At 36.0% G+C, this 14,459-nt stretch overlaps 1 protein-coding gene across 2 annotated transcripts in view; it reads right to left on the minus strand.

Moving 5' to 3' along the window:
- ZNF385D (zinc finger protein 385D) overlaps positions 1-14,459 on the minus strand; it is a 410,553-nt gene that overhangs the window by 250,635 nt on the left and 145,459 nt on the right. The window contains exon 1 of one of the 2 annotated variants that reach the window (XM_027880954.1): positions 669-693. The exons of the other annotated variant lie outside the window; for it this stretch is intronic. Within the exon in view, the coding sequence (XP_027736755.1) occupies positions 669-678 (10 nt within the window). The 5' untranslated portion in view covers positions 679-693. Of the gene's footprint in view, positions 1-668; positions 694-14,459 lie in introns of those variants that run through there. 2 annotated transcript variants of the gene reach the window in all.

Below are 14,459 nucleotides of genomic sequence, written 5' to 3' on the forward strand. Positions count from 1 at the left end.
GTCCTATATTTTTAAAAAATTCTATTCTATGTATCCATAACAATATTTACATGTTAACTGTCACAACACACAAAACTAACAAAATGCTGAGAGTCAAATTTTAATCTGATGCAAATAGCTCATGTACTAAGAAAAGTACAAATCCATTTGCCAAACTTGAGGTTTTCTCAACAAACATACTCAATTTTCTTTAAAGTAAACATTCAGAATTAAATACAGAGTAAATCATTTAATGGCAATTTAAGTACAGAAGGTTAGTGCAATATAGTGGTCAAAGAAAGGCTAAAAGCTTGATGCTTTTTTTTTTTTTTTTTTCATACAGAAATACAAAGACATCATTAAATATTATTACATTTCATGACAAGGAAGTATGATTGTGTTGAAAATTCAATCAGGTTTCTTTGTCAGTCTGATAACAAGAATTTTAACATGCTGCTGCCAAAAACCAGTGAAGCATAGTATTGCATTCAAGAAACAGCTAGATTCTAATTCTCTGTCTGGCTGAGAACAACTGAAAATATCTCAACTGCTACACGTTACTTTATTTTTCTCTGCACCCCATACAGAATAAATCAACAAAAAATACATTAAAAATGGATTAATGAGAAAATACACCTTTTTTTCAGATTCTTGTGCTGTTCGTTTTCTAGTCTCACACATTAACTTACCCAACAGCATTGCACTCACTGCTAATGAAAAGAAAGCAGGCAGTACAAATCTTCTTAAGCCTCCCGTGGCAAGAAAACTATTACAGAATAAATAGAAGAAAGTCTCTGGAGCCTTTCCCTTGTCTGCTTGTTTTACAAAAGGCAGTAAGGATCACACTGAGAAGTGTCAAAGCTGAATAAACCACTAGCAATTGGGTTTATACCCTTTGGGTAGTTAGTCCTTCATAGATGATGATTCGACTTTGTCCAAAAAACAGTACGTGAGAAACAATGCAGAATCTACCAGAGGCTGTAGCCAAGCTTAAAATCTAGACAAAGAAACAGTTTGCTTCTAAAGGTTTGCAAGGAAGGGCTTGTCACAGGACATTAATTCAAGCAAGCTGCTGTTACATCAAACTAGTGCATCTAAATACAGTTAATCTGAAGCTTTTCATGTTGCATTCTACGAGGCGTTTGGCTGCAGCTTATTGGAGCCCCTGGGTTTGGTGTCACTGAAGAACAGGAGAGCTCTCTGCTCCTGCCTTTTACATTAAAATGCACATTTAGCGTCTAAAAAACCACGTGGTAAATGGTGGGTGGGGGGTTCTCAAGCTTTATTATGAACAGTAATTGACATCTAATATGGCACATTTTAATAAAATTACTCTCCTTGCCTTTGTTGTAGGAAAACTTACATATAAAGGAGTTTCAAATGAGAAAATATAGAGGATTTTCTTCTAAAGCTATCACAAGCAGTAGGGGGAGAACCTGACAATAAGTAGGCAACACATGGATTTTAATGACTACTTTATGAAATAATCAAGAAGAATGGTGGTAAATCCACATTTCTTTTATTATTTTTTCCCATAACCTTGTATTCACTGTTAAGAGCTGATGAAAAAAACCTGATGTATAGAACTGGCATTTGTCTTTGACAATTTACTGCATAGAAATATTGTGCATCTTATGTTCTCTTGAGCTATACAATCACAACTTTTTTTACAGCTTAAACATGAGCTGCAGTGCACAAGAATTTGCTTTATCAATTACAGGATTTTGCTTACTATTCATTGAAATAAAGGCTCTGTGTACTCAAAAACAAAGTAAGTATGAATAACTATGAAAATTAAGTACAGCCAAGTACAAGTCTTAACTTTTTAATAATGAAATCTAGTCTAGTCATGGACTTTCATTTTTTCTTTTCAAAGGTACTTATATTTTGATTGTATTCTGATATGATATCACCTGAAAGAAAGATAATATTGACAGGAATAGTGCATTTCTTTTCCCCCAATTTATCATAAACTACATCAAACATGATTCAGTGTTAAGTGAGAACCCCAACCTTCCTATTTCATCCTCCTTTCTCCTGCTTTGCATGACTCTCAGCTATTCATGCAATACTTTCATCCCTTTCTGTTCATACTAACTCTATTTTTTTGTGCAAATAATCATGGCACTATTCATTATTTCCATTTCTTTTTGTTCTTTGACATTTCTATAGAACAGGCGTGTGTGCCTTTATCTGCCACACTGTCTTACCATAAAACCATGCTGTGAATATTTAGAGAAAGACTAGAGCAGAAATTGGGTCATGCATGGATATTTTTCTAATTTAGAACTGATCTCTCTGTAGGGTTCATTACAATAAGTCTCATCTTGCAAAATTTTGATGTCATTCCTGAATCGTTCATTCTTAGTCAATTATGTTACATACGGCAAAACTCAGAAACAGAGAGGAATGAGTTTCTCTGATTCATAAAGGCAAGGGAATCACCCAGCTGCTAGCCACGATGAAGAGGAGGACTACCAGTCTGGCCCACAAGAACACCATGGCAAGACACAGGATTAATGCTTACCCAAATGTTGGTCAAAATGCCAATTAGTGCAAGAATATTTTATGATGACAACTGATGGACTACAAATAGGAAACCCCTCCATCCTAAATCACAGCCAACTGACTGCCAGTCAAAGAGTAATTAAATTTCAGTCATCATTTAATGTCTTCATAGAAGAGCATGAGTGGCAGAGCTCATTGTAAAGGAAGTTGAACTATGCTGTACTACAGTAGAACGTTCTAGGGAGCAGATTCCAGCACCTTTGCACTGTTAAAATACCAATTTACTCTAAGCTATACCAGTCACTTAAGCCCTTCAAAGAATGTCACTTGTGATCATATCTCCTCGGTGCTAGAATAACACAATTTGCCCTTTCTGTGACTTTCCACATAACCCCTTGTGATGGGCAATCTATCTACAGAACACATATATCACTGGAGATATCTGATAATAAAAACACTGAAAGGAATATAGAAAATAATCATGCTATTCTAATAAGATAATAATTAATGTACAACATATTGTAGTCCAAATGTTTTTAAGTGAATAAAACATCAATTTAAAATGCAGAGAAAGAATATTTAAAACTAAAAAATCTGTTACCAATTTGGATGCAGTTCGAGTTTGGAAATGAAAGAAGTTTTAGATTTTTATCGTCCTTAGTGTAATCAACAACAATATGGGACATACTAGGAGGATTGTGGAGTCCTAAGAATATTCCACCTGCTGGAACAGGGCTTGAAAGAAAAATAAGAGGATGTCTTTAATCGGACTTAAAGAATTATCTATGAATTATATGTTTCCTAACCCAGTCCCGAAGACAGTCTCTGATGAAAGAATAAACTAATTCGTACAGCTTTTCTGTGCAACCTTCCTGTAGATAATTCATTCTGGCTGCTAGCTTCCCTGAAGTAGCACAGTGACACTCCAAGGAGGACTAGTTCTTGAAAACCTATAGCTCTATATGCTTAGCAGTCATGCTACTTCCCTCAACAGTATGAAGATTTAGAGCCTTCTGTGAATGTCAGCACTAAATTCCAGCAGTTCTGCTGTTTGGGAAAGAACCCCTAAGGACCCTGGGGAAAAGAAAAAAAGAAAGGACAAGAACAAAAAAAAAAAAAAAAAAGGCAGAAAATAGCTAAAGTGCTTTTCATTATTATTATTTTCATTATTGCTGAGCAGGACTTGCACAGCATCAAGGCCTTTTCTGCTACTCACATCACCCCACTAATGCATAGTCTGGGTGTGCACAAGAAGCGCAGAGGGGACGCAGCCAGAACGTCTGACCCCCAACTGACCCAAGGGACATTCCATACCACATGGCTTCGGGCTCAGTGTATAAAAGCTGGGGAAGAAGAAGGACAGGAGGGTCATTCAGAGTAATTGCATTTGTCTTCCAAAGTAGCTGTTATGTGTGATGGAGCCGGACTCTCCTGGAGACGGCTGAACACCTGCCTGCCCATGGGAAGTGGTGAACTAATTCCTCGGTTTTTTTTGTTTTGTTTATGTGCATGGCTTTTGCTTTACCTACTAAACTGTCTTTATCTCGACTCATGAGTTTTCTCACTGATATTCTTCTGATTCCCTCCCATCATACTGCAGGGGAGTGAGTGAGCAGGTGTGTGGTGCTTAGTTGGCCCCCAGGGTTAAGCCACAATATTTTGCAAGATGTCTGTAGTATAATAAAGGTAACAGTTAACAGGTAATTAGCCATTGCATGTAATTGTCGTTTGCACATCTATGAACATTAATTCAGCATAAGCATGTAGAACTTACTTGACTTAAATCCATATATTGGGAATTCATTTTTCTTGTCAGCAGATGATACCACATGCTTAGATTTACTTTGCAGATCTTTGAATTTTCAGATCAGTTACACAGTCTGTGCATAGTCTCTCTGTAACTCTAAGGAGGAACACAACGTTCCTCTAGTATTATATTTAAAATTGGATAAGATTTCTGGAGTCTAACGGTTGATGCAGTTTGTCCCACAGAAAACTCTGAAAGGATATTAGGTCCACCAGCTACATTTAGCATAGTGCACAACATGCTTGGAATAATGCATCGAATAACATGGTGAGATTCACTGTCTAGTCTACATACAAGTAGATCTCCATTATTCACCCATTATTTATATATTTAGATATAGGCAGAATTTTCTGGCAGAGCTGTATCTCAAAACCAGAAAGTTAAACAAAATCATCAAATGAAAAGTCAAAAAGGATCAGATGTTCAATTGATTAAAATAGGTGTAGAACATTAAATCAGCACAGCTGCTATTCTGCTTGAGCCCATTTATCCAAAATAACACAGAAACCCCTTCATAGGCAGCACCACTAAATAGGAAGTTGATGGGACTTATAAAAGCAAGCCTCTAAAGTTTTTGCATTTAAAAATGCAAACAACTTACCAGCAGTTAGAGCTGGAAGACTGTTTTTCCAAGATGAACCTCAGAGGGGATGAATTAAATTAATGCTTTTATATGCATTGAAGAGTCAGCATTTTATTTTCAGTATGTATTTAAGAAAATTAAGGAAGAGTGTGAACAAGAAAACGACAGAGAAAGGTCTGGCAACAAACCAATGTTGGTTCTCTAGCAAAGATTTAAAGGAAATAACAAATTACATTCTTTTTGTAATTTTAAATCACCTTTCATATGACAAACATAGTATGAATAAAAACTGTCTCTAGTCAATTCCAGTACGGGTATGAACCTTCAAATTACATTTGCTATACATTTCTTGGAATGCACCTACTAATCAATGTTTTTTCATCTGTAAGACTCCTGAGAAAATCAGCCTGCTCTCTAGCAATAGACTAGATAAGGAAGTCCTCACAGTTTTTTGCAGACTTAAACTGTTGTAGAACAGCTGTTAGGACACACCATTTCTTTGATCTTATCCACATACACAAGGCAAATGAACTAAAAGTAGCAGTATCAAATTTACCTTTAAAATAGTTGTATATTGCCTAGCTCAAGTTGCTATTTGGATTTTTTTGTCCCAATTACAATTTCAGGAAAAGTAAGTTCAAAGGCAAAGAAACAGAGAGACAAAGGGAAAATGGCTTCTTCACTGTGAGAACATCCCATCACAAAAAGTAGTGTCCAAGCCTTTCAGCTTACATCTTATACTCTGAATTAACAGCAAAACTAAAACCTGTTTGCCTGTTCAAGTGGCCATGTAGATGGAGCTGGTAAAGATGGTGTATCTTTTTCTAAATCCCCAAAAATTTTATGTATAGTTTGGCCTAAAATTTACACTGATATTCTCCATGCTTTTTCACTCTTGGAAGATGATTTTTTTAGTTTCAAAAAAGACGCATCAATCATTTCCAATCACAAGGGTAGTTACTTTACTGAAATAATTTGACTATTTCTTTACTCAAAGTGTATCTACCTCCTTGCATTCTGATTGACTATACATGTCTGATTTGCACAAGTTAATTTTTAAATAACTGCATAATGTACTATTCCTTTTACTGTGATTGCCTAAAACCTATCATTAGCCAATCAAAGAGCAAGGATCTGCACAATCACTCCGGGATATTTTTCAGTAACTGCTCTGTGAATATGTAATTTCCCTCCAATATGCAAATGTCACAAACATATTCCTAAGGCTCTGATTTGACCTGTGGTTCAGAATTTTAAAGTTGTTATCCATAATTCTATCCAAACTTTCTTATTCCACAAAAAGCTAAAAGCTTTAGAACAGGAAAAATGGGAAAAATAACAGGTAAAAGAAAACCCAAAACAGAACATAAAAAGAGGATTTCCATGCTCAATGAGAAGACTCTATTAGAAGAACTCTAAGTTCAGGCTCTCAGTTACAAAGGATAACCACCATGATGCCTGCACAATAACCACTAGTGCACATGAAAAAACAGAATATAGCTTAACCTCTCCTAATCCTGATTTTATCAACCAAAACAAACAAAAAAATTAAAACAGTCTCTAAAGAAGCATACTTTAAAAATACCTGAGGAATTCTTCAGGTCCAAAATGTACCTAGACTTTGCCAATTATTTTAACAGAAAGATTAATATATCTTTTCCCTCACTTTCTTTACTCAAATCAGATACCAAACTGGCCCAAAGCAACAATCAAACTGCGTTGACTTACTCTATATTTTCAGCAGAATATATAAGACCATATAGTACCAATTTACTTGTTATTTCTATCTAGTAGAAAGAATATCTCTAATGCTATTCTGTTAGTTGTCACCAGTTTTTGTCATAAACATAGATACCAACTGGAAGTTAAAAGCAGTATTATTTTGGTATTGGGTGGCTATATGAATTTGACAAAAATCTCAAACTCCTTTGAGTGCAAATATTTTAGTGAAGCGTAAATAACATCACATATTTATGTAGCGTGTTTAATTTAGCATTATCCTAAACATACATTAAAATAGGTTGTCTGATAAAATGATGGAAGAAATAGGTAGGAAACCCTGAATATTAATATCAGTGTTGATGCCTACAGGGAACAAGCTGATAAAATATCCAGATTAACAACTTCAGATGTCCTGGGAATTTTACAACTAGTTCCTGATATATACAGTGACAAACAACATTAATATTTGAAAATGTTTGAAAGTGAGCATTTTCATATCAAGCCATAATCATTAGGAGTACTGTTTATAGGGAAGCACCATGGCAATCTAGAATACTGTGGTAACTGCTTCCAAATATGTTAGCCACGTCATTTCACAGGGAGAACATCCAAACTGAAATCCAAGAGTGTTATAAATATTACTACTTTTAAGATAAAACTAATGAAAAGCATATTCCTGGTTTTATGAGATATTCTGCTTTCAGAACTAAGAACAAGTACAATCTATTATTCCCCGGAGGCATGAACACTGACAAATGCGCAACAACTTTTGAGCTTAATATCACAACACACAGATACATCCATCCTAGCAGAAAAAAATATGTCTGCTTACCCTCATGGTGAGTAGTAAGTCCAGATGAAATACTGACAAAAACAATTCCTGGGGTTTTTTTTAATGAGAAATCTCCTCATAAACTGAAGAGAAATGTCTGAGATTAAAGTTTTCTGACTATGAATGTAGAGCTAAAAGTTACAGCTTAATTTAAATGCATATCATCTTGGAAGAATTACGGTATCACAGAATATGCAGAGTTGGAAGGAATCCACAAAGATCACTGAGTCCAGCTCCTGAGCCTGCACAGGACCATCCCCAGAAGTCACACTGTGTGCTTGAAAGTATTGTCCAAAGGCTTCTTGAACTCTGTCAGGCTTGGTGATGTGACTACTTCTCTGAGGAGTCTGTTCCAATGCCCAACCACCCTCTGGGGGAAGAAACTTTACCTGATATCTAACCTAAACCTCCCCTGACACAACTTCAGGCCATCCCCTCAGGTTCTGTCACTGGTCACCACAGAGAAGAGATTAGTGTCTGCCCCTCCTCTTCCCATCACAAGGATGTTGTAACTGCAATGAGGTTTCCCCTCAGTCTCCTCTTCTCCAGGTTGAACAAACGAGTGACCTCAGCTGCTCCTCATACGGCTTCCCATCAAGGCCCTTCACCATCTTTGTTTCCCTCCTTTGGACACTCTCCAATAGCTTAATATCTTTCATATATTGCCATGCCCAAAACTGCACACAATATTCAAGGTGAAGCTGTCCCAATGCAGAGCAGAGGGGGACAATCCCCTCCCTTGACCTGTTGGTGATGTTTTGCCTGATGCCCCCCAGGACAGGGTTGGCTCTCCTGGATGCCAAGGCACTCCTGACTCATATCCAACTTGCCATCAAACAGGACCCCCAGGTCCCTTTCCATGTCACTGCTTTCCAGCATCTCATTCCCCAGTCTGTATGAATATCCAAGGTTGTCCCCTCCCAGGTATGGAATCCGGCTTCTTAATCTGAAAGAAGCTTCAGCAGGTTTGAAGGGAGGTAATTAATAGTATTTAATCACCATCTCATGCCTTACCATGAGGCAGAAGGTTCTGACCTATGTGCAGAGTAGAACATTCCAAACTTATCTGTGTTAATTTCCAGGTGAGCATCTCTTCTCCAGCTGAAACATTACAAAAGCTTATGACTACAGTGGAGTTGGAATGCTCATTGATTTTCTATGGAATGTATTTTGAACTCTATTTCATTCTCATTTAGAGACAAATATTTACATTCTGATTTTTTTCTATGAAATAGAATTTCTGTTTTTCATTTAGCTCTTACATGGCTCTACTTGTCTTGGGACAGAATGGGTTCATTATGGAAGAGTGAAGTGTCTAAAAGTCAAGTTAAACTGGCAGTCACGTCATTTAAATACTTATATATATTTAACTTGCTGAAATAGTCAAGTGCTTATTGAGGTTTAAAATGGAAAAAAAGAAAAAGTTTTGGTTTGTTTTTTGTTGTTGTTTGTTTTTTGGGTTTTTTTAACAGGAAATCTATTTAACAACTTCACTTGCACCAGCTGCAGTCACAATTTGTCATAAGTTTCTCAAAAAAGGAACTATTTACCATGCTGGCTATTTATGTTTAAAACACCACTTGTGCAGAGTTTCTGAAAGATACAACACAACCTTTATCCACTTTTGTCTATGTCTTAAGCTTCAACTAGTTTTCTAGTGAAAATATGATTTAAAGACTGTCTGACATCCAACAGAAAAAGAAGAAAACTTGTTTCCAATCTCTGAAACCAGTTTTCACTAGATATCCTACACATCCTATTACATAAGTAATAAACTCTCAGTAATGATTTTGACCTGTATTACATAGAAAAAGAAGGATTTGTATGTTTGCTTAGATTCCATTTGGCATACAGTGTCAGAGGTTGACTAATATCATAGATAAAATAGTTTCAGGTGTTAAAGAGCTATTCTGGTACAGTTAAAACCCTTAGACAAGACAAAATCTGTTTGCCAGGACAATACTTATTAACACTTAAAAGAAGAATTGAAAAAATGTCAAAATTTTGAAATATTTTGGGACAAAATCTTACTACTTGCTGTGGTAACTACACAAAAGGAGAGAAAATTTGTGTTCAGTTTGGGGCCCTTCACAACAAGAAAGACATTGTGGTACTGGAGTGTGTCCAAAGAAGGGCAATGCAGCTGGTGAAGGGTCTGGAGCACAAGTCTTATGAGGAGTGGCTGAGGAAGCTGGGGTTGTTTAGCCTGGAAAAAAGAAGGCTTAGCAGGGACCTCATTCCTCTGTCAAGCTTTGGAACAGGCTGCCCAGGGAAGTGGTTGAGTCACCATCCCTGGCAGTGTTAAAAAAACATGTGGATGTAGCACTTAGGGACATGGTTTACTAGTGGACATGGCATTGCTGGTTTAATGGCTGGACTCGATCTTAGTGGTATTTTCCAACACTAAAGATTCTGATTCTATAACAATAAGGCAGCACAGCATATGAATTGCACTGCAGTGCTTTCACTGCACATACAGCAAAAAATATTTACACTGGTCAGTTACTCTTGTGTGGCCTTTTCTCTTACTCACGAAAAAATTACATTCTATGATGTTTACAAGCCAAAGTAAAGCTCTTTGTAACGCATACCCTAGCTACAAGGTATGCAACAGCTTCGCCAGCGGTACATTTATTTCTATGCATGAAAGATTTTTCCTTTTAATCCCTGCAAGTGGGTAAGTTCCCAATATACAAGGAAGAAAAGGAGGTAGCACATAATACAAGAACACAAGTAACATTTGGTCCAAATGCAATTAAAAACAAAGAATGTAAGGAAAACTCTTTCCTAGTAAACGCTGAAGTATGTTTTCTTCATTTTATGGCAGAGGAGGTGACCTCTTGTGTAACAATACACAGAATTACATCAGAGGTCCTCTCTACTATATTATCTGTGGTCATCTGTACTGTTTCATAATCTCATCTGGCCCACAAGGTTCATGGCAGTCTAATTCAGCCCATTTCATCCTCCAGCCAGATTCAATCTGATTGTGAGTTCACATAATGTAAAATTACTTTTATGCTTTTATTGTAAATGGAAAAATGTACATAATCTGGAGAAAAACTACTCTTAGGATTTGACCAATAAACATAAGCTATGAATTTTGCCAGTAACACTGGCAGCATTCTAGCACTTGATAAGCTAATGGAAACATTAGGCCATCTTGTATTTTTGTCTCCTCCACCAGATGTGCTTACTTATAAAAGGTGTAATTTTATGTTTTCTATCTTTTTATGTTGCTATAATTATGCAAATCCTATTTAGACAAAATGAAAATCCAGCAAATGCATCAAAACAACATTTCGAGATTTTAAAATTATTCTATCCCAAAGAGCATTTAAGAAACAACCATATTTAGGATTTTTAGAGTCTAATATTTTCTGCCAAGTTGGCAAAAACATTATATGAAGTCAGTGTTGCAAATTTAATGTACATTAAAGTGATTTTCTTCTTTTAGCTTCACTACATTGCCTTCACTATTATTGCTTAAATAACAAGTATTTTTCCTTTTCCGCCTCGGCTCTTGTCACTTCTTATGATGAAAGCTGTCAAACTCTTCTAACAGAAACATGTTTTTGCTGCCACTGATACCAGAAAAAGCATTTGCTGGTTTAGTTGGAACATCACAAATCACCTTTGAGATATCTGATGAAATTATCTTCAGATTTTTATATTTTCATTTTCATTTCTAATTCAAGATAATTCATAGATGTTAAGTATTGAAGCATTAACAATATGCACTGTAATCCTCCACTCTGTTGTAATTCTCTCTGCACACGTGCCATCCAAAAATTACTCTCTTGGACTTATATTTTTTTGCTAAACATAAACATTATTCTCTGCTCCCCAGATCACTGCTACAAATATTCTAACACCTCCTATGTAAAAATCACTCCTATTTCAACATGGTAAATTTATTAAAATACGAATTTCAAACTTTGCAGGTTTTATCTAAAAAACAAAACAAAACAAAAAAACCAAACAAACAAAAACCCACCAAAAACAAACAACCACACACACACACAAACAACAACAAAAACCAAACAAGATTCCTCTCTCCTCTGTTATGGTGAAGAGTTCTGCAAGGTGCAGTCAGGAGTTCAACAGACTGCAGGAAGTTCATACCCTTGCAGGACTGAATCTGTCATGTGGCAGAAAGGAAAAGTACAAAAGTCTTGGCACTGCAATAGACTCCTCCCTCTAAGAAGCTGGTTTGGGCTTGAACTGCACTTACTATCTACATTGCTCTCCCACCTAATGTCTTTAATCAATGTGGTGGGTCTCGGGAGTGAATCTGTAAATAAAGTTATTCTCTGCCCTGAACAGACACTATATACTATGATTTGAGACAAAGCATCAAGATAAGGAGTGAGTGAAATATGATATCATGGGAGTGGAAAGAACCAAACTAACTGTGTTCATCAAGCATAGCGCCACAGATACACGTTCATTTCGGCGGCTTTCAAATTTTTGAATGTTCAACCGTTCTTTTTAAAAACTTTCATATAAACAAGCCTGCCTATTTCCAATAGGCTGTTCAGTTTAGATATCTCCTAGGTGGTCAGCTTCTTTCAGAGCTCCAGAAGGCGTTGAGGAAAAAGATGAAGGAGGATCAGAGTAAATGTTGTAATTCTGAGATGATACTTTAAGCTCAAGCACTTCTCATGATTAGATGTAGATCTAAGTCTAAAACGGATCAAGGCATTCAAGGTGGGTAGAACTATGCTAATGAATAAGAAAATAACAGACAAGAGCAGACAGAGAATATGAATATCTAACTATTAAAAAAAAAACTCTATAAAGAAGATGAAGAGCCTGAACAGTAACGATACCAGGAAATCAGTTTAATGATTAAAACTGAGGAAGACATGCAGCAGTTGAAGGAAGAGGCACTAATAACTGTAACCAGAGATGAAAGGGTTACAATATTAAATTAAAAGAGAATAAGGAATGCATGTAGGGATGGAAATAAAGACCAGGATTTAGAATCTTTAGAAGCAGAAACCATATATATTAATAGTTTCAAAGAATACATAGTAAACATGCAAGTATGTACAGTGAATGTTTAGGGGGGGGAAAGGAGGTTTCCAACAGAAATGCATAGATGATTTAGGCTCAACTCAATGTAAAGCAGTACAAAAAACCACAAAAGTTCAATGTATCTTTAATGAATTTATGAACTATGTCATAATTTCATATTTAACTTTTGCTTGAAATGCACCAACGTTTCCTTTACTTTACGTGAGCCTAGGATGCAATGCATGTGTTTCAGGGCTCTTAATTTCTTCCAGGATACTTAATGCAAAGGTGCTCGTCTCCCAGATCTCTCCAAACTCCTTTTTCATGATCTCACTTGATGGATCATTACTGCAATGTCTCAGGAGACAATGAAAGTCCCGGACGTGAGGGCCTATAGGGCACCAGATTTAGAGTCTTCTGTACCATCTTTTAGATGTGCCATGTCTTTGTAATAAGGTGAATGCTTTTTCACACCATGCAGTGCTAGACCAATATGGACACGGTCAAACACAAACAGCAATATTCCAGTCTCTTGCTGATTCTTCTAATTTTTGGTATCAACAGAAACTTTGTAACTTTTTAGTACCTCTATCTCACTGCAACCCTTTTTAGTTTTGATATCTAATTAAATCTGTCTATGTGTGAGTGGTGTATGTTTACATTTAACAAATATTTGTGACTTAAGCTTAGGAATCAAGCTGAGATTTATCAACTTCTATCACGAAAAAATTACCCACTTAAGTACAAGATAAGCCCCTGGGCCTCCTTACAAAGCAGTATGTCACAGCAAATAACAAGAAACCAACTAACAAAGAGGTTCATTTGGTAGTCCGAATTTAGTACATTAATTACTCAATCTGTGCCACAAAGTATAATGTGAAAGACCTGATGGTCAAGAATTATGATACAAATTATTAAAATACAATGTCATTTTATTCCAACTTTCAAATAAAAATGTAAAATATTCAGTTAAAAACAAGTCTGCATAATCATGAAAATGTAATTATTATTAGTTATTTTACTAAGAGTCACTTTCTTCTCCTTCACTGCTTTATGCACACATGTCCAGGGTAGATATGAACAGATATCAAATCAAAGTTCAGAAGGAGATAATACACCACTTAGAGTTCATATAGTTGTAAAAATCATTAAATATTGTGGGATGTAGGAGTCCAACTTTCCGTAAGTGACAGTAATGAGTTTTCTAAACATGGTTTTACTAAATTTTAGTAAGATTAGGCCACCACTTCTTAAATAAAGAAGCACTAAAAAAAAAAGGCATGTGGTATTCTCCCTGAAACAGATGAAAACCACAAAAGCTTAAAGAAATATTAAACATATTCATATTTCAGAGTTTTAGCCCACCATGATAAGAAATTAAGATTTTTGTCAAACTGTTTCTAAAAATAGAAAAATACGAGTTCACTCACTCAACTCATTCCCCCCTTCTATGATGGTTTGGTTTTTCGCACAACTGAAAAAACACATGGCGTGTACTTCACTTCCTCATCAGTATAGTTAGGTAATTGTCTGGTAATCTGATGGCAAGAAAAGATCATCTAGGTGGTGTGAGTTATAATGACAATATTAGGTATTTTCAATCATAAAAGAAAGAAAATAAATTCTCTTTAAATTACAATGGGAAAGTATGCTTAGATCTTTTCTCAACATGGATAAAACTACTGTGTTTCCCTTCTGTGAGAACTCATTTTTTATCACTTCCTAATGTGCTCCAATGAGTGCACCTTCAAATGCACATTTATTGATTTCTCCTGAAAAGTCTTCCTAATGTTTGAGTCATTTTCATAGGAGGCATATGACTTAGAAAAAAGCCTAACAGTGACCTCAGTAACCAAAGAAGAAGTTATTTTCCCACGATCTGCGATCACATTAGTATGCAACAGCAATGTTGACTAACAGCAAGTCAGTTTGATTAATGTGAGTTATCCTGAATCTTTGAGTCATTCATTCAACTCCACCACTGTCTCCACATCTTTTGAAAATGGGTT

This window comes from Empidonax traillii, unplaced genomic scaffold (assembly GCF_003031625.1).
Source record: "Empidonax traillii isolate 1590-97213 ecotype Southwest subspecies unplaced genomic scaffold, ASM303162v1 scaffold81:size2596050, whole genome shotgun sequence".
Taxonomy (NCBI): Eukaryota; Metazoa; Chordata; class Aves; order Passeriformes; family Tyrannidae; genus Empidonax; species Empidonax traillii.